Here is a 27,990-nt window from a genome sequence, read left to right as displayed (position 1 = left end):
AAGACGAATTTGCACCGAGCAGTTCTATCTCTACAAAGTGTATTTTGGATTAAAGCGTTTCGGCGTTACAATTGCATTAAACAGGAGCTGTCCTTTTTTTAACGTTGCACTTTAAACAGGCAGCGGAACACCACCGCCATCAACACGGGAGTCAAAAGACAGCACTGAGAAAAGCGAGAAGCCCTGCTGAGAAAGGCGAGAAGCCCTGCCACAAGAAGCCCCTGAAGCAGCAGCAACACGAGGTGCTGCAGCTGTCACTGCAGAGAAAGGGACGGGAGGAAAGGTGACGACAAACGTGAGAGGAGACAAAGAGAGATACTGTAGGATTTAGTCAGGAAGTACCGCCACTCTTATTGCGACCATGAATCACAATCGGAAAGCAACTCCATCAAAAGCACTCAACAGTGATGTCATCTGATGCAACTAACACTAATGCAGCAGATACCATTCCTGCTCCTGTTGCTCTCAGTTCTGCAAGAAAGATCATGGCTTATTGCCGGAATCGCCTCCTGCGCTGCTGCTGCTGTCTCCGCTGCTGCTGGTGCTGCTCTCTCCTTCCGCTGAAGTGGTGTTGCTCTGAAAAACACAATGACACCCGCAAGGGAATCAGAACAAGCATAAGCAGTGTTTATCGCGTGTTGTGTCTGAATAGCTTCGAAGGCAGTGACAGTCTCAGTAGTTCAGCTGCCGCTTCCCGTCGCTGTCGTCTCCCACCTGACTGCTGTATGCCTGCTGAGACACCTTCCAAGACAATTCCTGCAGCTCCTTGACTTTGGCGCGGAGAGTGTCTGCATCGCCTTCGCCCAAAACACCCCGCAGCTGTTCCATGCGCTTCTCTAGCTCGGCTTTGTCTTCAGCAGAAATTTTGTCCTGCAGCAGACAGACCCCACCGAGCCGACAAGGAACATAAACGTCCCGACGCGAATGGTTATCAATGCTAGCAGCTGGTTCGACTCTAGCCCATGACTGCATGCAATAGGGAGCACCGTTCTTCCGCAGAATTACAAAGCAAACAAAACACAAAAGAAGCGGCAAGCAAAGGACCGCAGCCACCATGCCTCGAACATTTGCATGCATGCGAGGATGCATGCTAGCGCAATGTCAAAAAGAAAACCCCACCACGGGCAGGGGATGTGGTTGACACGGGTATGCTGTGTTGCTGTGTTCGAGCATATCTGAAGAGCCACCGTGTGCCTGTATGTCGTGTGAGGGGGATGAGCGAACTGTGACAATAAAACCGTTTCCGAAAACTTGCCTTGAGATCTGCAATTTGTTTCTCGACAGAGTAAAGGAGGGTCTCGGCTTCGTTTTTTGCTGCGACAGCATCCTTCTGCTTTTGGTCTTCTTCCTTGAAGCGTTCTGCATCCTGGACCATTTGCTGGATCTGTGCCTCGCTTAGGCCTCCGCTGCTCTGAATGGTGATCTGCTGCCGCTTGCCTGTGCTCTTGTCCACAGCGCTGATGTTCATAATGCCATTTGCATCAACATCGAAAGTAACTTCGATCTGAGGAACCCCCCGCGGAGCCGGTGGGATCCCTACCAAGTCGAACTGCCCCAGCAGCTTATTCGCTGCTGCCATCTCGCGCTCTCCCTGGAATACCTTAATGCCCACCTACAGCGAAGCAAAGGAAGTCAGGCAGCAACACACACAATCAGACACAGGCGTAGAAACTGCAGTGCCTCGAAGAGTTGAAACAACCAGCGCACAAACAAACGCCGAAACAAACCAATCGCCTACTCCTAAAACCGCACAGCAGTTAGCAACCGCAGTGGTATGGAACACCAACAGTAGATATCCCAACAATCACCAGCTGACCCACAACAGCAGCACCACCGGCAGCAGCCTCAGCAGCAACACCAAGATTGGCACCAGCAGTAGCGTGAGCATCATAGGCAGGAATAGCAGCATATTGACAGTCACTAGAAGTAACGAAAAACAAGATGCTCGGCAACAGCAAAGGCAAGATCATTGGGGATAAAATTCGACGGTGATGTAGAGGAGGATGCGTCTGGGGAGTTGAAGTTGTTGCGTGCCTGTGTTTGATTGTCTGCTGCTGTCGAGAAGACTTGGCTTTTCTTTGTGGGGATGGTGGTGTTGCGGTTGATGAGGCGAGTGAAGACACCTCCGAGCGTCTCGATTCCGAGGGAAAGTGGGCAGACGTCAAGCAGTAAGAGGTCCTTGATTTCTCCTTTAAGCACCCCCGCTTGAATGGCAGCTCCCGCAGCAACGGCTTCGTCTGGGTTCACTCCCTTGGAAGGCTCTCTGTTGAAAATCGACCTCACCACCTCTCCCACCTTTGGCATCCTGGTCATGCCCCCCACGAGGATTACGTCGCTAATGTCCCCTTTTGTTACTCCTGCGTCTCTAATGCATTTCTCACAGGGTTCCACACTCTGCTGCAGCAGCGGCTGCACCAGCTGCTCCAGCTGTGCCCTGCTTAGGTGTACCTGCAAGTGTTTGGGTCCGTTGCTGTCTGCGGTGATGAAGGGCAAGCTGACTTCCGTCGACAGCTTGGAAGATAGCTCGATCTTTGCCGTTTCTGCGGCTTCTCTTAGGCGCTGCAACGCAAGCCTGTCGCTGCTAAGATCAATGCCCTCTTTCTTCTGAAATTCCGAGACCAAATACTGCAGCACCTTCTGGTCAAAGTCCTCTCCTCCCAAACTGGTATTGCCGTTGGTCGCCTTCACCTCGAATACCCCTCCCAAGATCTCCAGAATCGAGACGTCGAAAGTGCCACCCCCCAAATCGTACACTGCAATTGTCTTTCCGTCTTCTTTCTCCATTCCGTAGGCCAAGGCCGCAGCGGTGGGCTCATTAATAATTCTCAGGACCTCCAATCCCGCTGCACAGCAACCCGGAGACTCCAAGCCCTTGACCCTAAAACCATTTGACCGTATGAAACACTTCCAACCCACGATCCACCCAAATCCAAATACACACCGCCGCAAGGACATACAAACCCAGAACAAAACTAGGGAAACTGGGAAAAAACCATAAAATCGTGAGGAGATTTGCATGCGCCTGCAACGGCTATACCGCACAGGTGTTCGCGAAGCCCTGGATATGCTTATGTATAATTACATATACTGCATATATACTGTACATATACACTACTGTATATAAACTATGGAAGAGACGCAGGGGAGAGAGACGAGAGGCCTACCGATTCTGCCGGCATCCTTTGTTGCCTGCCTCTGCGAGTCATTGAAGTAGGCGGGAACAGTAATAACTGCTTTGTTTACATTCCTTCCCAAGTAGGCCTCTGCTGTTTCCTTCATCTTCATCAGCACAAATGCACCTATCTAACACAAGCACCACCTCCACATAAACCACACACATCTACATCCACCCAGCTAGCAAAACAGCCAGCTGATCCTCAGGCTAGTCATATGGCTAACCGCCTGGCTACATGGAATTCTGGATAGCTTGCTAACTAGCTGCTCGGTGGTCGCATAGCTCTACCACCCAGCAAAGCTGCAGATGCCCCCATTCATACCTGGGAGGGGGAATACTTCTTGCCCCAGGCCTCTACCCACGCGTCTCCGTTGTCGGCTTTGATGATCTTGTAAGGTAGGATTTGTCGTTCCTTGGAAATGGCTTCTTCTTGGAAGGAACGGCCGATGAGACGTTTCGTGCTAAAGAACGTGTTCTCAGGGTTTGTTACCGCCTGTCTCTTAGCTAGCACGCCTACGAGTCTCTCTCCGTCTCTAGAAAAGGCAACTACTGATGGTGTTGTCCTCGCTCCTTCTGCATTTTCCAACACCTTCGGCGAAGATCCTTCCATCACTGCCACGCAACTGTTCGTCGTCCCCAGATCAATGCCGACAATGTCCCCCTGCACGCTGCTTGCGTGCCGCCGGCTGCACACCCACCCCAAACCATAAACTCTAAACCATATACCAAACGAAAAGGGTGCAGTACCGACACCACCTGCCCTCTATGAGTCAAAAAGGATGGACCGGGAGGGGAGAAGCAAACACGACCAAAAGTGTACATCGTCAAGACCGGAATGACATGTAGGCAAAGGCACTAAAGCAAACACAAGCAACTTAAGTGACGAACAAACCAACAAGCGCACAACTTATAAACCGTGCAAAACAGCCATCACACCATAGATACGGTCAGCAACAACACGAAACCGAGCCAGCAGCCAACCCCATCTGGTAAACGCCCAATCAGCTGGACCATCATGCAGAACAAGCAACAAAAGAAACGGCACTAGCACCACGAGCACCTCCCCATGCCTTCCCTGAGAATCCCAAGTGGCAGAAGTCGGATGTCACCCAGCACAAACGAGACGCCACGGCGTGGGGCCCCACACAGACACACAAAGACACCGCTGCCATGTACCTACTCGCAGACTGCTGCATGCAGGCAATAAAACCCTTCTAGACAAACTCACCTCAGCAGAGCGGAGAGAAGGGGTGCCCCAGATGCACGTACACGCGAAAATATGCTGCTGCTGCCCTGGGCAAGCGCTCGGCCTCCGGGGCCGCGGCTGCCGGCCCACAGAGCCCTGGCTGCAGTCCTGGCGATCCCTCTATGCATTTTATTTAGCAGACCAAATCAACTGATCCTTCTGCTCAGCAAAAGCAAGAACTTCAAGCACCCAGCCGCCGCCCCGCGTGTGTTGCTGCAGTCGCTGCTGCTGTGCTGCTCAGGCGGCTCAGGTGGAGTTTCTTGAGGGCTTCTGACCCTTCTGCGCCTTTAGAGGCAGTTTTAATCGTCTACAAACAATAAAACACGCGAACAGGAAGGATTCAAACTCGGCTGTACATCAGAAGCAGCAGAAGTCACGGCGCAGTAGCCTGATGTGCTGCAACTCCCCACCTAGCAGCAGCCGCAGCAAGCAGGCAACCAGCAGCCCCATACAAAACGGTGTGTTGTGTCTGTTGTATCTTTCATCTTCTATCTATAGTAGCATATTTACTAAGTCAATGTATGATCATCAAGAATTTAAATCCTTCCCCCTTCATAGAGTACTAACGGACATCACAGCGTTCATACCCGCCACTACCAACCAGGCGACTTAAACAGGGGGCCCCTGCGGGAGCTGCTGGGGCCCAGGCTTTTCTTGCCGCTGTGGTCGGGTCGTTGAATTTCTCTTCTACTACCTTTTTCTTTTTTATTTGCTCGACAATCACCCCTTGATGGCCATAATAGCCAGGTCGGGGCCGCCATCGTCACCTGCTGCAGCAGTTCCCTGGGGGCCCCCTCCATCTCTCCCGAATCACAGCGCAGGGACAGGGGACCGTCTCAGATGCAGTAAACAGAAGGGGCCCAGCTTGACTTTTTTGTCTGCCGCTGGGCCTTCCTTTTCTACTTGAGGGGCCTTGGGGGCCCCGAAGGGCCCCTAACCCTGCTCCCTTCCTCGTGGCCGGGACTTGGTGCATTTGTTGTTGCTCTTGTTGGGTATTTGGACCGCAGGACCTGAGCGATTTGACCAATGGTGCGCCGACGAAAGGGGTTTAGGGGCCCCCGGGGGGGCCCCGATGAGTACGAGAGCGGCTTCGCCTCTCCCATGCACATCCGGAGACCGTCTCCTGAGTACACCCCAATGGAGCGGCCATTGATGGGGACCCCTCTTGTAAACTCTACGGGGGGGGAGAAGAAACACAAGAGAAGACGCAGCCGGTCTTCTTCTGTTAGCTCGAGTTCGTCGGAGAGTTCTGGGGAAAGACAGAAGCGGAGGAAGAGCAGCAAGAAACACAAACACAAGAAGAAACACAAGAGCAAACACTCAAAACCCAGATCGATTTCCCCTACTCGAGGCACAGAAGCAGCAGCAGCGTTAGCAGAAGAAGGTGCCCTGCCCCACGAGGGCCCCTCGGCAGAGGACCATATTGTTGTCTTTGACAGAGCGAGAAGGACATTCACTTCCGAGGCACCCACCAGCAGCAGTGGGGGACCCATGGGGGCCCCATCCAGCCTGGGAACCCCGTCGTTTGAGTTGAAAAACTACTGGAAGGCGTTTGGTCTGTCTTCCGGCACGTATTCTTTCGTTGGGGAGGGGAACGCGTTGCCGGCTGCGGCTGCCGCTGCGGCGGCGGCAGCAGCAGCAGCAGCCACGGCGGTCGGGGGTCCCACAGGGGGCCTCCTGGGTGCAGGAGAAGGTAAAAAGAAGGATAAGGATTCTGATAAAGCACCTGTGAACCCAAAAACACACCCCCACCTCTATTGGAGCTGCTGGAAGTGCTCGGCTCTCAACTATAAGACGCGTCATCAATGCATCAAATGCAACCGGCTCTTCCAGCGATAGGCGACGGGGCCCGGGGCCCGTAGGTCCCGGACGGGCCCCAGGGGCCCGCTAACAGTTTTTCTGTGGCCCCACAGTGGTCTTCCACCCGCAGGGATTCGTGGGTCATCAGGTAGCTTCTTGATGGCTCCCCTTGTGAATCGCAAATATTGGTGGGACAATCCGGGGCCATTCTAGCGTCCCTTGGCATTTTGACCCCGGGGGCCCCATGGGGGGCCCACGTTTTAGATTGGCTGTCGACTCTCCATGGCCTTGTAATATCTTACATATGCAGTATTCTGAACGGACACAACGGAATGACTTAAGTCTTCCGTAAGTTTGCACGTAGCTGTCGAAGGGCAATAGATGCATTCCTTAACCTGGGGTGTATTGTCAGTGTGTCTGTTGCCGTCTTCATTAGTTGTTAGTATTACAAGTAGTCATGTAAGAAGTATATTACAGTGTAACGACATACGGCATAGTGTTTGGTATGTTGGGCGATTCTTCATAATTATCTTTGATATATAATTAGCCCACGAAATGCAACAGCCTGTAGCTAGCCTGCCCTCGTAGCAGCCCTCGTAGCCGTTAGGGCGCCACTCGATCACGGGACACACGATAGCCTAAATCATGGGATGGAGGTAACCTACGGGTCCCCCCGTCGCAATCCTCGTTACTACAGGGGACCCCACACTATCATGGGCTCTACTACGGGGGCCCCATCTCTGCCTTAATTACGTTAGAGGTCGCAATCTCTACCCTAAAAGCCCGCCCCTACTAGGGGTCTTTTCTCTACTGCTTGGGCCCCATCGGCTCTACTGCTACGGTCCCTTAGACGCCTTAAGCCTTTGAAAAACGAACAAAACTGCGGACCCCTTCAGGCTTCCAGGGTCCGCTTTATTAAGGGTGTGGAGCCCTCTTATGGAATTCAGCAGTTTCCTAACAGGCCCGGGGGTTCCCGCAGGCATCAGACGGTCCTTCGGAGGTCACCCAGACCTTCCCTTGCCTCCCCTTTAGGGGCACTTGTTGCGACACGAAGGTGGATTGATGCTCTGTAGAGACCTTTGGGGGCTCTCGAGGCGTATGCACAGTCGTGTTTTTGCGTTGCATCTAATTGATTTAAGATATAAAAAGGTCATCAACAAAGTCATCCACGGCCTCCTGAAGAAACTTCTGTTCTGTACCCTCTGCGACGGCCTTCATGGCGCCACGAAGCCACCGGAAGGCAGGCAGGCACTCCGTAACCCCACCACTACTACTGGTGTTGTTGTTGCTGCTGGAGATATGGCGGTGGGGATAGGCCCGAGCTGGTGAGGCGGCTGATGTGCTGCGGTTACAAGGTGGCTGCGGTAGCAGCAGCGAAATGTAGTGTATCAGCTGCCGCCGGCCCCACAGCAGGCGCTCCCTCACCTGCTGCTGCTGCTGCTGCTCCAGTCGCTGTAGGTGCTGCTGCTGCTGCACTGGGCTGACAAAAGCTACAGCCGGGAGCCACAGGCCTGTAGCGACGAGGCTAGGAAACCCCTGAAGAGAGAAGCAAAGGAGGCAAAGGAAAGGGGCAGCTGGAGGAAACTCAGGACATAGAAATGGGGAGACAGCATCGGCACAAGCAGTTACGCATCCCCAAGGGAGTTACTGTGCACGCAGAAGCAACAATAGGAGAACAACAATACAGATGAAGAAACAGCTTTACGGGAGGGAGAGCACAGGGGGCGGTTTCACCTCTAAACTAAACTGGCGAGCCTCTTCAATGACCCTTGGGTGCCTCCCCGAGGACCCCTCAGAGGCCCCCAAAGGCATTTGCTGCTGCAGGCCCTGCTGCAGAACTCTAGGGGAGCAGCACTCAGCAGCAAACGGGTCTGAAGTGAGGTACCACAGGCGGGCTAAGGCGTCCCACGGGCAAAGCTCCTCCTCCTCGTGCTGCTGCTGCAGGGGAAGAAGGGCTCTATCTGCTGCTTGGAGGCCTTGCATACCTGGGGTTTCAGGCAGGCAGACATCCCAGTAGCAGCAGTTTTCAAGAGGAGACAAAATAGAAGAATCTGTAGAAAAAACCCACAGCTGCGCCGCCAACTGCTCTGCTGTGGAACAACCAGCTAAGCAACGCGCGAACGACTGCAACCTGCTGCTGCTGCTGCTGCTGCACAGGCGTCGCCGTGAAGCTGCAGGTAAGTGTCGTGTGGGGGCCCGGAGAGGCCTGCAAGCACGTACAGGGCCACGGGGTTCGTCAGCGATGCTGCTGCTGCTAGCAGCCGCAATAGCCCCCCTCCCTTTTTTGCTCCTCAGGCAGGATGCAATGCTGCTGCTGTTGCTGCTGGTGTTTAGGCATTCATCAGCGTCGCTAGAAATCTCCTCAACCTCTGTTGGTGCTGCTGGTGGGGCTGCTGCGGTTGCTGCTGCTGCCGTTGGCTTGCTCGTATTTTGACCGTGCTGCAGCGGAGACTCTAGCTTCGCGCCTGCTTCTGATGCTGCAGAGGCCACAGCAGCAGCAGCACTGCTGTCTTTAGGATGCAGCAGGAGCATCTGTATGTAAGACGGTCCACGCGTTGGGTGCGGGCGTAGCAACAAGTCAGCAAGCGAAACAAGGTGCTGCCGCTGCGGAGGATCCTTTTGGTCCTTTTGCTGGCTAGGAGCGTTAGCAAATGCATGCTGCTGAAGCAGCAGCAGCTGCTGCAGCTCCAATGCTGTGCCGGTTAGGAAGGCACTGAGGCGCAGCCACCATCCCAGCAGCAGCAGCAGCTGCCGCCTATGCAGCAGCAGCAACGAAGGGGCTGCCAGCGATCCTAAATTAGAGAAGAAGGCAGATTCTACTAGGGCCTGAACAAGCAGCAGCACATACAAGTTTTTGCTGCTGCTGTTTCTGCTGTACCTACTCCTGATTGTGCTATTGTTGAGGCTGCTGGTGTTTTGCTGCTGCTGCCGCTGTGCGCGGCGGAGAACAGAGTCAAGAGCTTTGCAACCAACAGCACCCCATAGCAAGAAAGGGAAGAATCAGACGAGGAGGAATTAAAAGAACCAAAAGGATTGTAAATGACTGAACGAGGTGAGAGGCAACAGGAGAGACAAAGTCAGAAAGAAACCTGCTGTACAAATGAACTGACAGAGGAGACTGCAAAAACAGCAAACGGAGACACTTAGCGCGAATTAGGAGCAGCAGCAGAGGCACAGGAGGTGTAGCGTCACAGGCACAAGAAAACCGACCTTCTCTTGCTGCACGAAGTAGGCCTTGGCTAGGGATAGCTGCAGCTCTGCTGCCGACACGTGCTGCGCCTGCTGATGCAGCATGAGGAGCATCTGCTGCTGCCGCTCGCTCAAAGGCCACTGCTGCTGCTGCTCCGCGCACCTTTGGAGACCCTCCTCCTGCATCGTAGGAATGGGTTTGCTGCGGGTTCGTCCCCCAGCTGCTTGTGCTGCATTCAAAGGGGCTACTGCAGCTCCTTCGCCAGCAGCCGCAGCAGCAGCAGAGGCTATAAGGAGGCAGTCATGAATGCTATGGTGGTGCTTCTGAGTGTCTCCTACTCGTAACGCTCTCATGAGACGGCCAGCCTCCTCATCAGCCCAACAAACAAAGACAGGAGCAGCAGAAGTGTAACTGCGCAGCAGCTGCTGTTGCAGATCGAACAGGCGCTGCAGCAACACACGGCCACGAGCTCCTGCATCATCTTTGCCCCGCTTGCTGCTGCTACTGCAGGTAAGAGCTTCGAAAAGGATAGGGTTTGCGGCCTCTAAAAAAGAACATAGGCAGCCGTGCTGTTCCCATAGAGGCTGCGCGCTGCTGGCTAGCTGCTGCTGCTGCTGTTGCGCTTCTCTGTCTCTCCTGCTGTCTGCTTCTTCGCGTGCCCGCAACGCCCCTAAGTCAAGAAGCTGCTGGCTCACTGCCTCTGCTTCCATCTCTGCTGCTGTTGCTGCGCATGCAGCAGCAAACGAGCTGCGTCTTTCTGATGCTTCCTGCTGCCCACGCGGATCCCCTTTCATCTCGCCTCGCCCCTGCAGCCGCTGCTGCGGCCGCTGCCGCAACCGCTGCTGCTGTTGACGCTGCTGTTGCTGCTGCTGTTGTACTGCAGCAGCAGCTTGTAAAGCCGTCGATATGAAGCAGCCATCTTTTACCAACTCCGCTACTGCTGATTTAGCCTCGGTGCTAAGCGAGCGGCAGTCTAAACCTTCGCATGCAACCCGCAAAGCCTCAGCTCCGCTGCTGCTGCTGCTGCTACTGCTGCTGCCCGTGCCACTGCTGCTGGCGTGGGGAAGGGGCTCCTGTTTCACAAAGAACTGCTGCTGTTGTTCTTCTGCAAGGCTGTCGACATCAATTAGTTGCTGCTGTTGCAGCTGATACTGCACCGTCGCTGCCTCGGCTTCCAGCCCCTTGCGCGCGACGAAACGCCAGCAGCTGCTGCTGCTACTCTCAGCAGCAGCTGCTGCTGCTGTAGTAGTAGCTGCTTCCCCCTGCCAGCAACAAAAGGGACAAAGATAACGCTGCCTCTCTTTTTTCATAAGACCGCTGAGCAAACAGCGCCTGAGAGCCTCGATCTCCCGCCTTTGCTCCGCGCCTCGCTGTTGCTGCTGCTGCTGCTGCTGGCTGCAGCTGCTGCTGCTGCTGTTGGAGCTTGAGCGGTGTTGTGACTGCGGATGCTGCCTGTGGGGAGGTCTCTGGTTGCGGCTATCGGCAGCAGCAGAAGGCACTGAAGCAAGGCTGCTAAGGCCTCCTAAGGCCCCCAAGCCGTGCTGCTGCAGCAGGGCCTCCCTCCTCTCTAGTCGCGAGCCATGGCGGAAGATAGAAGATCCCCTGCACAGGGGACAAGCAGGGGAGGCGCTGCGGCTGCTATTGCTGTTGTTGTTGCTGTTGCTGCTGCTGCTACTGCTGCTTCTACGGCGGCTTGTGCCGGTACTGCTGTTGCTGCTGATGCCCGTGGGTAGGCTGATCGGGTGTCTGCTACTGGTCGTGCCGCTACTGGTGTTGCTTCCGTTTTTCCTACTGTGGTTGCTGCTCCTGCTGCTGCAGCTAACTTTTCTGCTGTTGCTGTGCCAGTTGATGCGGCTGTCGCTGCTGCCGCACTCACTGTTGCTGCTGCTTCTGCGGCACGCGCTCGGAGAAGCAACAACACCCGCGGGCTCCCCGTCCGTCGTGTCTGCTGCACCATATGTGCTGCAGTGTGGGGCCCTGGGACCCCTCAAGCTGTATCGATTAATCCCCTGCATGCGCATTGGCATATGAAGAGACGCGGGCGAGCCAACATTCCGCAGCGTCCAGCGCTGCCCCTGCTGCTGCTGTTGGTGCTGCTGATTCTGCTGCTCCTCCTCCTCCTCCTCCTCTTCCTGCTTCTGCTGGTGGTCCTCCTGGTGCTGTTGCTGCTCCTGCTGCTGTTGCTCCTCGTGCTTCTGTTGCTGGGGTTGGGTATGCTCTGGTATTTGATGTTTCCTTCTCTTCTGCCGACCTTCAGCACGCCCCGCCAGGGCCCCCGGTGATTCGCTGGGGGGCCCCAGCCACGGGGGGCCCCCTGTAAGCAGATGCATGCAGGCAGACTTCAAGATGAGAAGACAGAGAGGGCAAGGCGGTGAAACAAACAACAGAAGGTAGTTAGCCTCCAGGCAGTCTCACCGAGTTACGCAAGTTCGCAAATGGAAACAGAAAACCACAACGGCAAGCAGGTATCACTGGGTCCCCTCCTGGCTACATACAGATCAGGCAGCACAGAGACATTGAAGCCTCTCTGCGCCACTGCTGCTATGTCGCCGTAACATATGAGAAGAAATGATAATGCCGGTACATCCCGGCCCAGGCAGGATGTAACCAGTGCCCCTATGGAGAGAGTAATATTACAGAGCAGTCAAGCAAAAATATACGAATAAAAACTTGAAAAATAAATATATACACAAATAACGGAGCATGCAGACACAAACACAAACTCACACACAAACACACACACACAAACGCATACACACACAGACAAACCTCCCTTCCACTCGCCAGCACTAGGGCCCCCCAAGGGGCCCCCAGAAGGTGACTTCTCCGCCTAAAGAATTTATATTGTTTCCCCCCGGTTTCTTGGCATTTACCCATGTTTAGCATTTGAAAAGCTCCATAGTAGCCGCCGATGAAGGCTTAAGTAGAAGGGCAATACAATTTTAGTGTCTGTGCACCTTAAGGCCTCGCGGTAAGGGAGGAAGGAAAAGTCCCCCCTAAAGCCCTGAGCATCTTGTTTTTGTGCAGCTGCAACTACTCATCGGGTTTATTCAGGTTTTCTTACGAAGCAGCTACCTTGTTGTAATTGGATGACGGCGGTTTTATCTCCACCTGTTAGGGGACCCATTCAGTGCTTGCTTGCTTTTGCGAGCGTTTCTTCGCAGCTGTTTACTCGCATTTGACTACTAATTTTGGCGAACACAAAAATGGCCAGTAGTGCATAGAGGACACAGCAGCACCAAAGGATGAGGACAAGATTAATGCTTACGATGTAGGTTCCGATACGTTTCCGTACTGGAGACGGACTGCGAAAGGCCACTGAGCTGCCAAAGAGCCAAGGTAGACTACGTACGAATTTTGCAGAACCGCTGGCCACCTCCGTGCCGCCAATCCTCCCCAAATGGGTTATTTACTTTATTAAGATAGATCCGTTGGAGGGGTGCACGCGGATCCCTGCAGGCTGGTGCGAGAGGGAGGATTTTCTTAACGTTCGTACGAGTGTGCAGGGATAGGGTCCATCTTTACAACAATTTCTTTCTTCATCGAATGTGTTCCGTCCTTAGTGCCTAGAGCCGATATACATGAAAACTACTTCTTTGCTTTTAATGCAAGCGGCTGCTTCCCGCGTCGCAGTGGCAGAACAGAGCGTAGCTACCATACACTTTCACATTCCGGTTGAACACAAGAACGTTGTCCATATAGTATAATCACTGATCCATTTTGCACCCGAAATCGTTTCCGACCGGGCATGACAGTTCAACATGGGTATTCAACTGCCCAAATGGCATGTACGTATACTCCAAGTTTCGTGCGGGTGTGACACGCAGTGTAGAACACGTCAGCAAAGTCATATGATGGATATGTTGCTGGACGATGCAAACTGCTAGGCAATTCGTCGATTGGCATTACCAGACACAACTTGCTGCACGTTGAAGATTCCCGAGGGGATCTTGAAGCTGAGGAACAAGCTCCGCTTGCCTTTTTGTTTGCCTATGCAAAGGAAAACAAAAGAGTGCTTACACACGAGTTGGGACTCAATGAACGCACAGCGTGGTTTGTACAACGTGAAATTAACACTGACTGTATCCGCCTAAGCCATCGTATTTGGGGTTTTCACATGGCAGATAATGGCACGAGGCGAGCAAGAGGCGGAGGTCGTCCTCGTGCTAACACATCATAAGTTGCTTGACACACTAATGAGCTAATAGAACACCAAGCCTAACACGCTCAGTAGCAACACTGAGGGTTTATTCAAACGCGTGAAGACGGTTGGCTCGACATCCGGGCGTGCCGTAGGAGCTGGAGCTCCCTCGCATCCCCCTTTTCAACCTTTTTTGCTCGAGGCGGCAACGCCCAACTCCAAAACCCAGCTATCAAATTTTCAACATCGGATTGTGTCCAAGCTCACCAGTTAGACGTTGCCCGCTTTTTTTACCAACTTGTCTGCTTGCATTGCAATTCCCTTTTCTAGCGTTTGGGGACGCCCGGCACCTCGAAACAAGCCCTGGGGATAACAGCTGTCTTTCTATGGCCAACACGACGGAGTGCATGAATTTCATTGCCGAATACCGCGACGCAGCTGCATTCTGTAGGAGTCGCTTCTCTTCTTTCTCCACGGTTCTACTCTTTTAATCCTAAGGAGTGCAAATGACAATGGGCGCGCTGAGAAGTACATTCTTTCCTTGATTCCTAGCACGTTAACGTCAATGGCCTCACCAGCCTGGTGTATGTGAGCCCTTCTCGGGGCCACCCATGCCGTGCATATTGTTATGTCTTGGTAGGTCCGTCGAATGTAGAAACAACAATTCATGTAGGCAGTACGAACTGGGGTAGGCACACAGCGAACTCATGAGGGCATCCGGATGATACTATATCCTTCTTTGATTCGTTCACTGCACCGAACGTTGCGTGGGAATCTCTGCAAAAAGCCATTAACCTCAAAGGTCCGTTAAACATCCGCTACCAAATAAGTGGTACTTCTCGATATGCAACTCTGTCGATACCTCCGTTGCTTGCGCAACCCTAACAGGCTGTTTCCCTGCAGTGGAATAAACCTGTATTGTAGGGCATACTGGAAAAGCCACAGAAAAACAGTGCCTTGTGAGACGGCCACAACTGATGTGCCTCCACGTCTACCAACGAAAACTGATGTGTCGGCTGTAGTTCTTCTGTTGTTTGTTACCAAGCGCAAATATAAACACCAAGAGACGCTAGAAATTCCACTACCGTCCCCGCGTTGCCTAAACCATTGTATCGGGGCGTCCAGCATATGTGCGAGTTGTTTTGCAGCGAGGATATTCCCAGTTGCTCAGCAAGCGTCCCAACTGTTGCTCCCCTTCCCAGAGCAGTTCATTACCTCTCTCAACGCACCATGTTGCACCAGAGGTAAATGGCTGATGCTGGATTTAAGTCCTCTGATCTGGCCAGGGGGAAATTTTCGTCCACGCTTATATATCTGATGCCCCATCAGGACTGGTGAAGGCTTCCTAGCACCCCACCCCGTTGTGGGAGTTATATCCACTGCTGGGACCTGCATCTCATAGACTACACGTTGCTTGCCTTTGAACGCATCCGAGGAATACGCCAGTTGCGAAAGTGCCAACATAGTTCAGCCCAACTTAAGAGCAGCTGAGCTCCCCCGAATATTCAGGCGTGCTGAATTCACCGGATCAAACGCCTGGTACTGAGGATAAACTGCCCCTTGTGAAGTGCACCGCCCCTTGCTTCCACTGGCCGTCCAAGCAACTCCAATGGACACGCACAAACATGCCCTCTCGGTTGTATTTATGAATGCTCTGCATAGCACTGTTAAACGCTACCACTTGCGTACAGTTTGCCTACAAGGGCCTCCCAGGTGTTTGTGTACAAGTTCAAACAGGGTTGTCAACATCGGACAGACTAAGCTACAAACCCCATTCCCAGTTCTGCCACCGTGGTTGGTAAGAGGGGTCTACAGAAGTTGCCTATTTCTACAAACAGACGAATTAATTGTACAGCGAGTCATGTGATCTAAGTGTAACTAATAGCTACGGGTTAAGGAGAAAAACCCGCGGCGTACAGTGCAAGAAAAGGAGACAGCGGAGGGGCTACGCTGCAGCGCACCAGAGATCGTGCGGCCTCACAAAGAGAGGAGAAGTCTAGGAAAGGAAAGAGAGAGGATCGAATTTAAACAAAAAGCAGAGATAGAGCTGGGATTGAGTTAAGAGAACCTCCAACCCAGCCCCAACGCCGCTGGTGCCCCCGCAGGAGCAGCGGCACAGCAGCAAGTGCTCGTGGCGGGGCCCCCGAGCAGCTGCAACGCATGCAAGGGGCCCCCAGAAAAGGAGACAGTTCGTAAGAGACATCACCCCAAAGACAAGCTCAGTAGTAGGCGACCTTCGTCGCAGCAGCTGCAGCAGCTATAGGAGCCCCTCGGTTCTCTGTCCTCCAAGGCCCCCCCTGCAACAAGGGGGCGGCTGTTGCTGCCGCTGCTGCTGCAGCACTTGCAGCCAGCAACACACAAAAGCATTTTGAATACGACTGCAGAAGTTGCTGCAGCTCTAGTTGTATCGCCGTCCCTCAGGTGTACGTACACTTGCCGCGCTGGCTGCTGCTGCTGCTGCTGATGCAGTGATACTGTGGGTGTTGTAGTCAGGCTCTCTGCTGCATTAGATATATCAAAAGAATATGTTGAGGCAGCGCTACAAATAAACACAGAAGCGCGAGGCTATCAGGAAGAACAGCAGTGGCAACTGCTACCACACAAAGCACAGCAGCTCCACTGCTGCGCCGCCGCTGCCCCTGCTGCTGCTGCTGCTGCAGGGTTTGTGTGCTGTTTGTGTGCGTCTGCTGCCCAGCCAATGCCTTACGCAGGAGAGGGAAGTCAGGGGCCCCGCAGAGGAGGCCGCCCAGCTGCTGGGGGTGGAGAGGGGCCCCCAGCGCGTCAGCAGCGGGGGTCTAAGGAGGGTTGGCGTCCGGAGGGTTCTAAGAAGCAGCAGCAGCAGCAGCAACAGCAGCAACAGCAACAGAGGCAGCAAAGCGCTGCCGCTAATGAAGCAGAGGAACCTTACACGCAGCAACTACAGGGGCCCCACAGCGGGCCCCAAGCTCCTTCGGCCAACTATGCAAGAGACGGCTATCAGTTAAGTGCAGCAGCTGCTGCTTCACGGCAGCAGGAGGAAGAGACAAGACATCAGCAGCACCTGCTGCAGCAGCAGCACGCACAGCATCAGCAGCTTCTGCAACAGCAGCAGCACCTGCAACAACAACAGGTCCTCGATCCTTACAGTAGTAGCGTTGCCGCTTACGAAGCAGCGTACGCAGCAGCAGCGGCTGCTGCTGCACCCTCGTTGTATGGTAGTCTTACACCTGCAGCAGCAGCAGCAACGAACACTGCGCTGCAACATCTGCAGCATCTGCAGCAACTGCAGCAGATGGGAGTAGCCACCCAACTGGGGCCACTTCCCCCATATTGTCTCAGCGATCTTGCACCTTTGGGGAGTCTGGACCAGCAGCAGCTGCAGCAGCAACAGTTGCAGCAGCAGCAACTGCAGCAGCAGCAGCTTCAACAGATGCAGCAACAGCAGCTACAGCAGCAGCAGCTGCAGCAAATGCAAATGCCAATGCTTTACGCAATGCAGCAGCCAGGTGGAACCCCTATAGACCTGCAGCAGCAGCAGGCCTTGGTCCTGCAGCAACAGTTACAGCTGCAACAATTGCAGCAGCACATGCAGCAGCAGGACCCGTATTTGCAGCAGCAACCGTACGCGTATACACTGGCGCAGCAAGCAAAATTGTCAGCTGCATACGGGGTTCCCGCTGCTTTGCTGCCACAGATGCAGCAGCTGCAGCAGCAGCAGCACTTGCAGGCACTGCAACAGCAGCAGCTGCAGCAACAACAGAAGCTGCATGAGCAGGCGAAGCAGACACAGCACCAGGACATGCAGCAGCAGATTCTTCAGAACGAGCAGCAACGCCAGCGAGACCAGCAGCAGCATACTGTCCAGGGCGAGGGCAAGACGCCTGCTGGTGCTGCGGTTGCTGCTGCAGATTCAAGCCAGGCGCAGCTGTCGCATAAGATGTATGATGGGGAACTCACGCGTGCTTGCGAGCCGCAGCAACAGCAGCAAAAGCAGCACAAGCAGCAGCAAGCGCGCAGCCAGTCAGATGAGTCACCGCCGCCGCCACCACCACCACCACAGCAGCAGCAGCAGCAGCAGCAGCAGCAGCAGGTGCCACCGCAGCAGCAGCAACAACAGCAACGAGTAAATGATAACCATAGACCTCGACAGCCACCTCAAGGCACACATAGACTCAGCAACACACGTAGTCGGGGGGGTAGAGCGAACCGCAGCAGCGCAGCAGAAGCTGGACCTGCAGCAGCAGCAGCTGCTGCTGCTACTGCTGCTCCTCATTCGCCTGCAGCACCTGCAGCTGATTTCAGCCCAAGTCACGCTCCACAGCAGCAGCAGCACCAGCAGATGCAGATGCAGCAGCAGCAGCAGATACAGCAGCACCAGAATGCTGGTGGGAGTTCGCCGTGCAGAAGTTCTGACTGTGTGTCTGTAGTGTCTGCTGTACGCATGCAGCAGCACAGCGGTGGCCATCCCCTGCAGCAGCAGCAGCAGGGTCCACGTCGGCAGCATGGAAGAGCACCTATTCATGACGCAAGGGGGACCCCACCTGGAGGCCATTCGTTGCAGCGCCGCAGTAGCCAACCCGAGGGAGACAGGCAGCAGCAGCAACAGCAGATGAGAACTGAAGGGCAGCAGAGGCATTCGGCAGCAGCAGTAGCAGGTGCTGCTGGTGCTGGTGGTGGAGCACCGCAGCACCAGCAGAGACACGAGCGCGGGCCTGCCCGGCAATGCCCATCAGATTCACAGCAGCAGCAGCAGTCGCAGCAGCCTCCCCCGCCGCCGCCGCCGCCTCTGCCGCAGCAGCAGCAGCACCAGCAGCACCAGCAGCAGAAGCCACGTAGAGGAGGTCGCCAGCAGCAAGGTCGGTTTGGAGGCGGCGGAGAAGGGTACTTGGGGTCCCTGGGCGATGGCATCCGGGGGCCCCGTCTTGGGGCATCATCTTCAGCTGCAGGTTAGTGGGAGAGCTCATCGATAGTAACAGCTTCAGCAACAGCAGCATGTTCTGTGTGCCAGCAACAGCATGTTCTACTGCAGGTAGTTCGGCAGCAAGACGGCAGCTGTAGTAGCACGGAACCCAGGGTCAGCGCTCACAGCAGACAACAACAGCTGCAGCTGCAGCAGCATGTTGTGTGTGCCTTGTGTTTGTTACGCAGGACACGGGAGGGGCCCCCCTGGGGGAGGGGGCCCGTTGGTGGGCCCCCAGGGTTCTCCTGGGGCCCCCCCTCGGCAACGGGACGTGCAGCAAGAGGAGGCCCTCGATAGGCGCATTCAGGTTATTAGCGCAAACAACAGAGAAGTAGAAAAGAGACACAGAATAGTGAGTTAAATGTAAATGCTTCTCTAGGGTTTACGACATTTCATGTATAGAGACAAGCCCGTCGTTAGGGTTTATGTAGAGAAACACTTTTAGTATAGAGGCGAAGGTGTCAGCCCTTTTCCATGGTCAGGGTTTACGTAGAGAAACGATTTTCGAGAGAGGTTCATTTAAATGCACGAGTGCACCTCTAGAGAATTATTAGGAGACACATCGAGAGGTTGAGGGATCGCTACCACGCACCTGTGCTCCGCCTATGCATTCTTGAGGCTGCTGTTGCTGCTGCTGTTGTGCTGCTGGTTTCCTGTTGTGTTGCTGCTGCTGCAGGCGGAGCAGGAGCGCCAGGCGGCCCGAAGACTTGAAGAGGCAGCAGCAGCAGAACGAGCTGCTGAGGGGTCACCTCAGACACCATCTTCTCGGCTCGTATCTGCTGCTAATGGACCTCATCCGCGCTCCAGCAGCAGCAGCTGCTGCAGGGGAGAGGGGAAATCCGCGGCTGTAGATGCTGCAGGGTCGGAGTCATCAGCAACAGCAGCTCCAACAGTAGCAGGGGCCTCTGCTGGTGCCGGTGGTTCGCCCGCTCCTGCTGCTGCTGCTGCTCCCTCTTCCGCATCATCCGCCACTCCTCGGGCGCGCTCAGGCCGCTGGACAAACTCTTACCATGGAAATCAGGAGTCTGTAAAGGGTGCAGCAACAGCAGCAACGCCTACTGCCACTGGCGGCCAGTCTACTTCTGGAGGCGGAGGCCCTCGAGAGGGTGCGGAGCCGCAATCAACAGCCCAGAGACTCTTGCTGCTGCACAGGCAGCAGCAGCAGCAGCAGCAGCAGACACCGTCCAGCAGAGCTGGCAGCGCAGCAGCAGCAGCAGCAACAGCAGCCACGACAGCGGCTAGTGGTGAGGGTCCCCCCAAGCAAAAGGGTCGCTCCACGCGAAGTGTCTCCCGAGGCGGCACTCGCAGCAGAAGCAGCACGGGGGGCGTCGAGCATTCCTTGGAGCAGGAGCAGCAGGAAAGAGGACCTACTGACGGGGGTTGTGATTCGCCTCAGCAGCAGCAGCAGCAAGAGCATCAGCCCCAGCAGCAGCAAGTCTCTGGAGGCCGCAAACAGGTAGAAGGTGTCGGGGCCAGTGGGCCTTCTAAAGACCGACGAGCCCGACAGGCGGCTTCAAAGCGCCAGGACGTTTCGCAGCAGCAGCAGGGCCACGTGAATGAGGCTCATCGTTTTCCAGCTGCAGCCTCTCCTTGGCGATCTTCTGGGGCACCTAAGCCACTGCGAGCGTCTGTACAGCGGGAGGGGACTTCTATAGCCAAGCAGCCCACAGAGGGTGCTGCTGGGGGCGCCCCAAGGGAAGCAGCGGTGCCACCTTTGAGGGCCTCTTCCTCCTCTTCTGCTGCAGCAGAGAGCTAGATTGCTGTGGTACTGCCCGCTGCAGCTGTTGCAGCGGGTTATTGTCTAAGTGTCTGGGCGGAACTCTGTCTTCTGGCTGTACAAGACGCACGATGTTGCATGTGTGTCTTTAGTTCTTCTTTTTCTTCTTGGGTTTTGTTGCAGCAGCAACAAACAGCAGGTGCTGCTGCAGCGGCTGCCCATTCGTGACCGTGGACATGTTCTCTTTTCCTTAGTGTCGGTATATCTTTATTTTGCGCTGAAATCTATAATACAATAATACCAACGAGTTGCTCCTTCTTTTCACGCTTAACACCTTGTCTTAAACAATCTTTCTTCTTCTCTGTCTCCCCACCTCAAGAGACTTCGCTCACACGCGGGAGATCTCGGAGAGGTCTGTCTAAGGAGACACTCCTCAGGGTCTCTTCTCCTCCTCTCTATTATTATTTATTATCCTATATTGTAGTTTTTACTATGGGGCACGTGCTTTCACTTGTTTCCTTCTTCAGAGCCCCCGGGAGACACTGGTAACGGGCAGTAGTAAGAGGAGATACAACATAACCGGCGCTGGGACACTAAATGTAGTACACTCTGCAGTAGTCAATAGAGATAGAGAGGGAGAAACAAGTTCAAATAGAGTGGGGGACAGTCTAGGAGACAGGATCAAGAGGCTGTAGTGGACATGGCGTATATGCGCCCATATGCGCCCTTACAACACGGGACAGCTAGCGGAAGAACTGCCTTACCCATGGCTTTAAGGGTGCAAAGGAAACAAGATCTTAAGGACGGCAGGGGATGCAGTCGATAATGAGTCTCTTATTTAGTATTTATATTCTTTGGGGTATGTTAGAATGGGGGGCTTCTGTCCTGCATCGACGTTGAGGAGGGCTATGAGTGTCACTGCATTTCATAAACCGAATTAGTCCTTTATTAAAACTGCAGTTAGCTGCTTTAAGACCTTTGTTCTTAGAGACAGAAGAACGCGCTGATGGTTATTCTGTCTCTTGCTGCTGCCTCTATGCGGCGCACCTTCACACCGCCAGCGACATAGTTCTCGACAGCGCAGAGCAGCGGAGGATTTGTAGCTGTTTATTACAGTATAGTGCCACTTTCAAGCAGTTCAATATTAAGAAATAGAGAGAATATTAGGTCGCTTCCTCTTCCCAGTCCCCCGTTAGATCAAGTGCCTGAGGCATTCGTTGCGAGCGATCAGGTGACCACGGGAAAATGGAACTCTGCGAATTTACGGCTCCAGTCTATGGTTCTTTGAGCAAAATAGTGGAAGAAATTTTAAATTAAAATTCAAAGTTAATGCTTGAAAATGTATATTTCAGCTGTAAATGAACAAGAAAGGGTGAATGCGGTCCCTGACTTAGCTAGTGAGTGAAACACACCGCTGTGCCCCGGCAGGGCGGTCGGACCATCGGCTGCGAGCCACACATCAACTGCTTGCCTGTTTACTCATTTGTTTTTCTCTGGCCTTTTTGACTTCTACAAAATAACCGAGTAACTGTGTACATCTTTCCGTATTTTGGACCTTCAAAAGTTCACTTTATGTGGGTTAAGTCTACTTGAAAGGCTCATCATGCATCTCCATCGAGATGGTGTCCGTAGCGATACATGGAACAAGGCCTTATGCCACGCTTGATCCTGCTCATATTTGCATTCTTTTATGATTTATTGGCATTTTCTGTTCTCGCGTCCTATTCTTTGCTTAGTTTTACATGGCCGAAGCCTTTCTTGCATTGCAGTGTCACGCCACTGATGGGGTTTGAATGCAAACTCTCAATACAATTATGAGAAATTTGCTGTTTCACTAGCCTCGTAAGCTGAACAGACTCTGGTTCTGTATTTATGTCCTGCTCCTGAAGTGATTGAGGCCACTGCAAGTTCTTCCTCTCGTGTTCTGTGTGTTGTCCAGACATTAAACGACAATGAAGACCTACTTTATTTTTGTGGCCTGCAGCGTCTGTTTGCTTCTTAACTCGGTCCGATCCTCAAGCCAGCAGCTCCCTGGTACTCTCCCTGAGGAGGCTGCTCCCTCCAGCTGCGATGTCTCTCCAGCAGCGGCACCTGCGGAGGCGCAACCTGCCCCTACCCCATCCACGCTCTTAGGTCCCAGAAGACAGCCCATGCAACGTAAGCACTGCCTTTTAAGCAAAATGGGTATGAGATATATCCCCATACATATAGATAGGCATTCCCGTCAACAGCTGAGCTGCACGGTGGGCGGTTTCATGAGTATATACCTATAAAAGTGGCTTGATTGTTTTTTACGTTCAGGTGTTGCGCAAGGCGTGTGGAGGCGGCCAACTGCTGCTGCTGGAAGACCTCAGGAGAACGGTTTTGCTGCGAACAGCAGATCTAACTACGACGAAGAGTGGCCTGGTCTCAGCAGCACCCGCTGCCCCACCACGCACCACACCACAAACCACCGTCATTACCGCGGAAGAGGACGCGGCAGGCCTGTGGCTGTTGGCAGACCAGCAGACAACGGCTCGAGTGTGCTGGACTCTATAGCTCGGGCAGCAGCGGAGCAGCAAGCTAGAGTGGGTTGCTGCTGCTGGGGGAAAGGGGCAGTAATGAGTTGTTCATAATAACACAAGCTTCTATGACAATACAGTTGTATCAGGCTGCTCTTGCTAGCTATTGCTGAGGTAAAGTTGTGTTTCCTGTTCCCTTTTGTGAAGGCAGACTTATTTACCACCGGGACAGAACGCCACCCGCTCTACCTCGAGGCCGCTGTGGAGTTCTTACGACTCGCGCTACTGCACGAGGAGGTAAGACAGGCAGCCAACAGTTATGCCTTTATACTTAACATACGTATTATTAAGAAAAGGTAGAAAAGATAATAGAAGTCCATACAGTTTATTTGTGTACTGCAGGCAGTAACTTACCATGTAAAGGTAGAAAAGATAATAGAAGTCCATACAGTTTATTTGTGTACTGCACTATGTCTGTGGTAATTAGCGGTTAAATGTCAATCATACATGATGATTTTAGGTTTTCTATGGTTTCTATCTGTAACATAGTTACAGATATAAAAGATAAAGAAAATACAAGGGAATAAGGAATTGTTGTTTTGCTGCTTTGTGGCTCAGCTCGAATGCAGTGAGGAGAGTTTGACAATTTTCGGGGATATACTGCTGCGAGAGATGCCACAGGACGTCCGTCTTTAAGTCTTCATGCATTTATCCTCTAGCCTTTTTGTCTCCTCCTTATTTCTCTTCTCTAGACTTTTCTGCTCTTCAGTTTGTATTTATCTTCTTTGTTTCCCCCCTTTTACGCACGTAGATTCTGCATTTATTAATACAACAAAAGCAAAAAAAGCAAGTTGCTGCTTTTGTGCATTAATGCTTCACTTGTTATGTTCAATCAATATTCTGTTGCATGCTTAGATAAGTTCTTTCGAACAAATAAAAGCAAATCTATTACATGACATATGCTGAACTGTTGCATTTGTTGCTTCTCTTGCTGCTGCTTCGTGCAGCTGCTGCTAACCTACCCTAGATTTCTAGACCACAGCAACTACAGCAGCCGCAGCAACTCCAGCAGTCGCAGCGACTACAACAGCGGCAGTGGCAGCGACTACAACAGCGGCGGCAGCAGCAACTACAACAGCAACTACAATAACGGCAGCAGCAGCAACTACAACAGCGGCAGCAGCACCAACCACAGCAGCGGCTACAGCTCAAGCAACAGCAGTTACAGCATCAGCGGCAATAACACCCGCAATAGAAGAAGCAACAGTAGCAGAAACAGCAGCAGCAGTAACAGCAACGCCACTCCTGCAAGACCCATACCACGCACAAGGCTGCCTGCCCCTATACCAACTCCAGGTGCTGGTCCTGACATCACCAGGGAAAATGGAGTTCCTCTCTATGTGACTCTCAACAGCAATGGCACTCCTGTAGCAGGAAGCAGACGTGCTGCTGCTGCTGCTGCTGCTGCTGCTGCTCCGCCTCCTCCTTTTCGCCCCAGAGCGACGCGCCACATGGTGCATAGACCCCTACAGCAGCAGCAGCAGAGAGCTACAGCAGGGGAAGCAGGAGAGGCAGCAGCAACTTCGCTTTCTCCTTGTCTTTAAACGGCAGGCAGTGGAAAAAAATTATATTTGTTACATTTTTATCCATTAGACGTTTTTGTGGTTGTTTGTGGTTAGGGAAAACAAACCCACCACGATACAACTAGTACTTTATTTGGATTAAATCCTACCTTTAATTTACTAAGAATAGCATTATCGTTTTTATTGTATAACATTTACATTTATATATGATGTGGGTTTATATAATGTACATGGTGCCACTATTTGTCACTGCATTCTTTATTATCCCGCATCATATATAATACAGAATGCAGTGATAAATAGTGGCACCATACCAAGCTCACACCAATTGTAGGTTGACAAGTTCAACTATCCTTCAGAAGCAATAAGTTAAAGAAAAGTATACACAGAAGCGTATATGCGTATATGCAAATGAATGTATGTGTGCAAACATAGCATCTTTATTTGTTTGTAGTGTACTCTTTTGCAGCTGCACACTGTGTCACCTGCTTAGTGTCCCGCAAGACTGCACAATTTATTATTTAATATCATGAGAAGTAATAGCAATGCCTTGTCATGCCATGTAGACCTTTGTGTAAGACAGAAAAACTGACGTGCACATTAATTCAATAACCAAGCGATTATATAATAGCCATGCACAGTTTTACCTGCACATGATAACTATACAAGATAACCCATTAGATGACGGTATTAGTTGTCTTTATCTCCATTTTTGCTGCACCTCTGCTTTTTGTTTCTTCCAACTAAGTACGATGGAAGTCTGACATATTACTGCAAATAGCATGCGGAAACCATTATACCCGTCTTCCTGGAGGTGGTATTTATGAAACGCAGCACTATGTTGCTTCCGATGTGGGGTTTCATTTAAGGGGTTAAATACATATGAAATTCATTTCCGTCTTTTTGTTTAATTTGTTTTTTGCAGTAACAATGGGTCTTCCTGTGGCTGTATTCTCGTGCTGCTGCAGCAGGCGCAGCAGCACCAGCAGCAGGCAACTGTCGGTGCTCTTCCTGCGGCAGACTCTGCAGATTGGGGGGGTAAAAAGAATTTAATAATTACTAAGTAAGCTTATTTTGGTAAACCAATACTTTTACTTGAAAATTAGTATATACACTGCCCATTTCGCCCCCCCCTTTGCCCTCCATTCCCGCCAAGCCTTCTTCTGTCGCCGCGCAGCAGCATCAAACCAGCAGCAGCAGCGGTGCTGCTGCTGCTGCCCGGCAGCAGCAGCAGCCCCAGTTGACGACTGAGCAGCAACTGCTGCAGCAGCAGTCAAATTAAACCACCTTCTTTCTTCATTATATACCAATCATTAGTTGCCAAAATAATCCCTGCAGTGTCACTTCCTTTTAAGGAACACAACACCATGAGGGGCCCCCTTGTCTGCCCTCTGCTGGGCGCTGCCAGGGGCCCTCTGCTGCCTACCGCAGCAGCAGCAACAACAACAACAGCTAGAACACACCTCTTCTGGGTGACTGCAGTAACGCCTTCCACAGCAGCAAAGCGCAAAGCAGCAGCAGCAGTGGCGGTAGAAGCACCGGGAGCTTGCCTCATAGGTGCTCGGCGGTCCTTCAGCAGCAGCAGCAGCAGAAGAAGAAGCAGCAGTAGCGGGGGCATCTCACATGGTACTCCAGGAGGCGCTGTGCATGCAGCAGTGGAGGCATTGCAGCTCAGTCTGTCTGCTGCAGCCGCAGAGAAGCAGCAGCGCATGCAGCGTCTGCGTGAGGTGTATGGAGCAGCACATATAGGAGCAGTAACTCCTTTGAGTGTCATGGGTGGTAAGGCATCATTTCTTTTCTTTTGTACTTTATCTTATCAACATTTTATTGTTAGGGGGACCCTGCAGCATGTCAGCAGCAACAAGGGACCGGGATATGACCATTGGTTCCATTGGGGATGCGCTGCTGCTGCTGCTGTGTTGCTGCTGCAGCAACAACTTCCCTTGCAGCGCTACTGTTTCTCATCTGCTGTAGTGGCAGCAATCGTTGCAGCACTGCGGCAGCAGCCGTTTTTGCTGCTGCTGCTCCTGCTTCTTGCCGTATTGCTACTGTTTCTTGTACAGCTGCTGCTGCTGCCATTTTTACAGCTCTGCTGCTGCTGCGTCTGCACTTGCTCCTGCTCCTACTGCTGCAGGGATGAGGGGTCTTACGGCCTTGTTCACGGAGACATCTCGTGTTGATGCTGAGGAGGGTTTAAGACTTCATGGGATGCCAATGCGGGAGCTGCTTCTGCAGCAGCTGCCCAAAGCAAAGGAAGATCATCTTTACCCTTCTGTAGAAGCACTACTCTGGTTCCTACTCACTTGTAAGACACTGCAGCAGCAACAGCAGCAGTGGTGGTGGTGGTGGTGGTGCTGTAGAGATGCAACCGCAAGAAGGCTGCAAAAGCAACTTAGCAGCCATCTCTGGTCCTTTGCTGTGTTTCAGCTGCGCTGCCATATCTCCCTCAAACCACAGACTGCAGCGATAAATTGTACTTACGTTTAGGTTTTAGGTTTTATGGTTTTAGGGGTAGTCGCCAGCTTTGCTCCCTCCCGAGACGGGGACGGCACTCGCACCAGTTGAAATTCGTCTCGATTCAGAATGCTTCTGCTGCTGTTGCTGCTGCTGTTGCTGCTGCTGTTGCTGCAGATATTTATGCTTCTGCTATTTGTGCTGCTGTTGCTGCTGGTGTTCGGTGCAGCGAAGGTGCCGACGGCTTCGGAGGTGTCCCTGGTGCAGCGTTGTCTGTACGAGATGACGGTATCTGCTGCTGCTGCGCCTTCTGCAGCAGGAGGAGGAGGAGCAACAGCAGCAGCAGGACTAGGAGGAGGAGTAGGAGGTTCTTTGTCTTTGGATAGCTACACACAAGAACGGTTTATGAGGGTCCCCGCCATGCTGCCGTTGCTGCTGCAGTCTCTTCCTGCTGAGGGACACCCCATGGCAGCATTTGCTGCTGCTGCTGCTGCTCTCTCTGATTTCTCTTTTTTTAGAGCAGCAAATGAAGAAGGGATTGTCAACAAAAAGGACCTATGGAGACCAGCTCTTGTTGATGCCCTTGCCCTCGTGAGCTGCTGCTGCTGCTGGGCGTGCTTCTGCTGCTGCTGTTGCTGGTGCACGGCTAGCGTCGCTGTTACTGCCCCTGCACGAATGGTTCAGCTGCTGCAGCCGCTTGCAGCTGCTTTTGTTATAGTGGCTGGTGGTTGAGGTTGCCTGGGAGCAGCAACAACAGCAGCAGCAGCAGCAGCTACTGTAGCAGCAGCACCACCATTAGCATCAACAGCAGGAACCTCCTGTGCAGTAGGAAGGCAATGGCTTTTGGTTCTGCTGCTGCTGCTGGCTGCGTGTGCCTTCAGGTAGCTCGTGCTGCCGTTGCTGCAGCTCATATATACAGAAGAAAGTTTGGTAGCGGGTCTGTGCCCCCTCCCGATCCCGATTGCGACTTCGTGCGTTTCCAATTGCTTCTCCTGTTGCCGCTTTTACTGCTGCTGCTGCGGTTCCTGCTGCATTGCCAAAACTTCAGCTGTTGCTACGCTAAGCCGTGTGTATGTTGTAGTGTATGGATTCGTTGTTGGTGGTACTGCTTGCTGTTGCCGGCTGTGCCTGCTGAGCCTACTTATTAGCTGGTGTTTTCCTCAGCTGTTTCTGCTGTTGCTGTTGCTGCTGCTGTTGGTGGCTGTTGATGATTATATATATATATATATATATATATATATATA

At 52.9% G+C, this 27,990-nt stretch overlaps 7 protein-coding genes across 7 annotated transcripts; 4 read left to right on the top strand and 3 right to left on the bottom strand.

Annotated features, from left to right (window-relative positions):
• Positions 1 to 483: 483 nt before the first annotated feature.
• On the bottom strand, positions 484 to 1,909 carry EMWEY_00031520 (hypothetical protein, conserved; the record flags this gene model as incomplete). Its single annotated transcript, XM_013481720.1, has 4 exons — positions 484 to 576; positions 715 to 870; positions 1,283 to 1,612; positions 1,817 to 1,909. The coding sequence occupies 4 exons, from the start codon at positions 1,907 to 1,909 to the stop codon at positions 484 to 486; spliced, it is 672 nt and encodes a 223-aa protein (XP_013337174.1).
• Positions 1,910 to 1,920: 11 nt separating this feature from the next.
• EMWEY_00031510 (heat shock protein 70, putative) lies at positions 1,921 to 4,549 on the bottom strand (the record flags this gene model as incomplete). Its single annotated transcript, XM_013481719.1, has 4 exons — positions 1,921 to 2,843; positions 3,165 to 3,303; positions 3,498 to 3,861; positions 4,404 to 4,549. The coding sequence occupies 4 exons, from the start codon at positions 4,547 to 4,549 to the stop codon at positions 1,921 to 1,923; spliced, it is 1,572 nt and encodes a 523-aa protein (XP_013337173.1).
• Positions 4,550 to 5,447: 898 nt separating this feature from the next.
• Positions 5,448 to 6,260, top strand: EMWEY_00031500 (hypothetical protein, conserved; the record flags this gene model as incomplete). Its single annotated transcript, XM_013481718.1, has 1 exon — positions 5,448 to 6,260. The coding sequence occupies one exon, from the start codon at positions 5,448 to 5,450 to the stop codon at positions 6,258 to 6,260; it is 813 nt and encodes a 270-aa protein (XP_013337172.1).
• A 1,095-nt stretch (positions 6,261 to 7,355) lies between these two features.
• On the bottom strand, positions 7,356 to 12,288 carry EMWEY_00031490 (hypothetical protein, conserved; the record flags this gene model as incomplete). Its single annotated transcript, XM_013481717.1, has 4 exons — positions 7,356 to 7,757; positions 7,956 to 9,047; positions 9,432 to 11,725; positions 12,285 to 12,288. The coding sequence occupies 4 exons, from the start codon at positions 12,286 to 12,288 to the stop codon at positions 7,356 to 7,358; spliced, it is 3,792 nt and encodes a 1,263-aa protein (XP_013337171.1).
• Positions 12,289 to 16,250: 3,962 nt separating this feature from the next.
• On the top strand, positions 16,251 to 20,247 carry EMWEY_00031480 (hypothetical protein, conserved; the record flags this gene model as incomplete). The annotated part of the gene is made up of 3 exons (XM_013481716.1): positions 16,251 to 18,477; positions 18,680 to 18,843; positions 19,168 to 20,247. 3 exons carry the CDS (start codon positions 16,251 to 16,253, stop codon positions 20,245 to 20,247), a joined length of 3,471 nt encoding a protein of 1,156 aa, XP_013337170.1.
• Positions 20,248 to 22,160: 1,913 nt separating this feature from the next.
• EMWEY_00031470 (hypothetical protein, conserved) lies at positions 22,161 to 24,313 on the top strand (the record flags this gene model as incomplete). Its single annotated transcript, XM_013481715.1, has 5 exons — positions 22,161 to 22,365; positions 22,510 to 22,775; positions 22,917 to 23,006; positions 23,328 to 23,393; positions 23,717 to 24,313. The coding sequence occupies 5 exons, from the start codon at positions 22,161 to 22,163 to the stop codon at positions 24,311 to 24,313; spliced, it is 1,224 nt and encodes a 407-aa protein (XP_013337169.1).
• A 1,346-nt stretch (positions 24,314 to 25,659) lies between these two features.
• Positions 25,660 to 27,337, top strand: EMWEY_00031460 (citrate synthase, putative; the record flags this gene model as incomplete). Its single annotated transcript, XM_013481714.1, has 3 exons — positions 25,660 to 26,071; positions 26,427 to 26,597; positions 26,976 to 27,337. Coding segments are annotated over 3 exons (945 nt in total), but the record flags the coding sequence as incomplete, so codon positions are not given.
• Positions 27,338 to 27,990: the final 653 nt, after the last annotated feature.

The sequence above is a fragment of the Eimeria maxima genome, genomic scaffold, assembly GCF_000499605.1.
Source record: "Eimeria maxima Weybridge genomic scaffold, Emw_scaff399, whole genome shotgun sequence".
Lineage (NCBI taxonomy): Eukaryota > Apicomplexa > Conoidasida > Eucoccidiorida > Eimeriidae > Eimeria > Eimeria maxima.
Note: the sequence above shows the minus strand (reverse complement) of the source record. Positions and strands in the feature narration are given on the sequence as shown.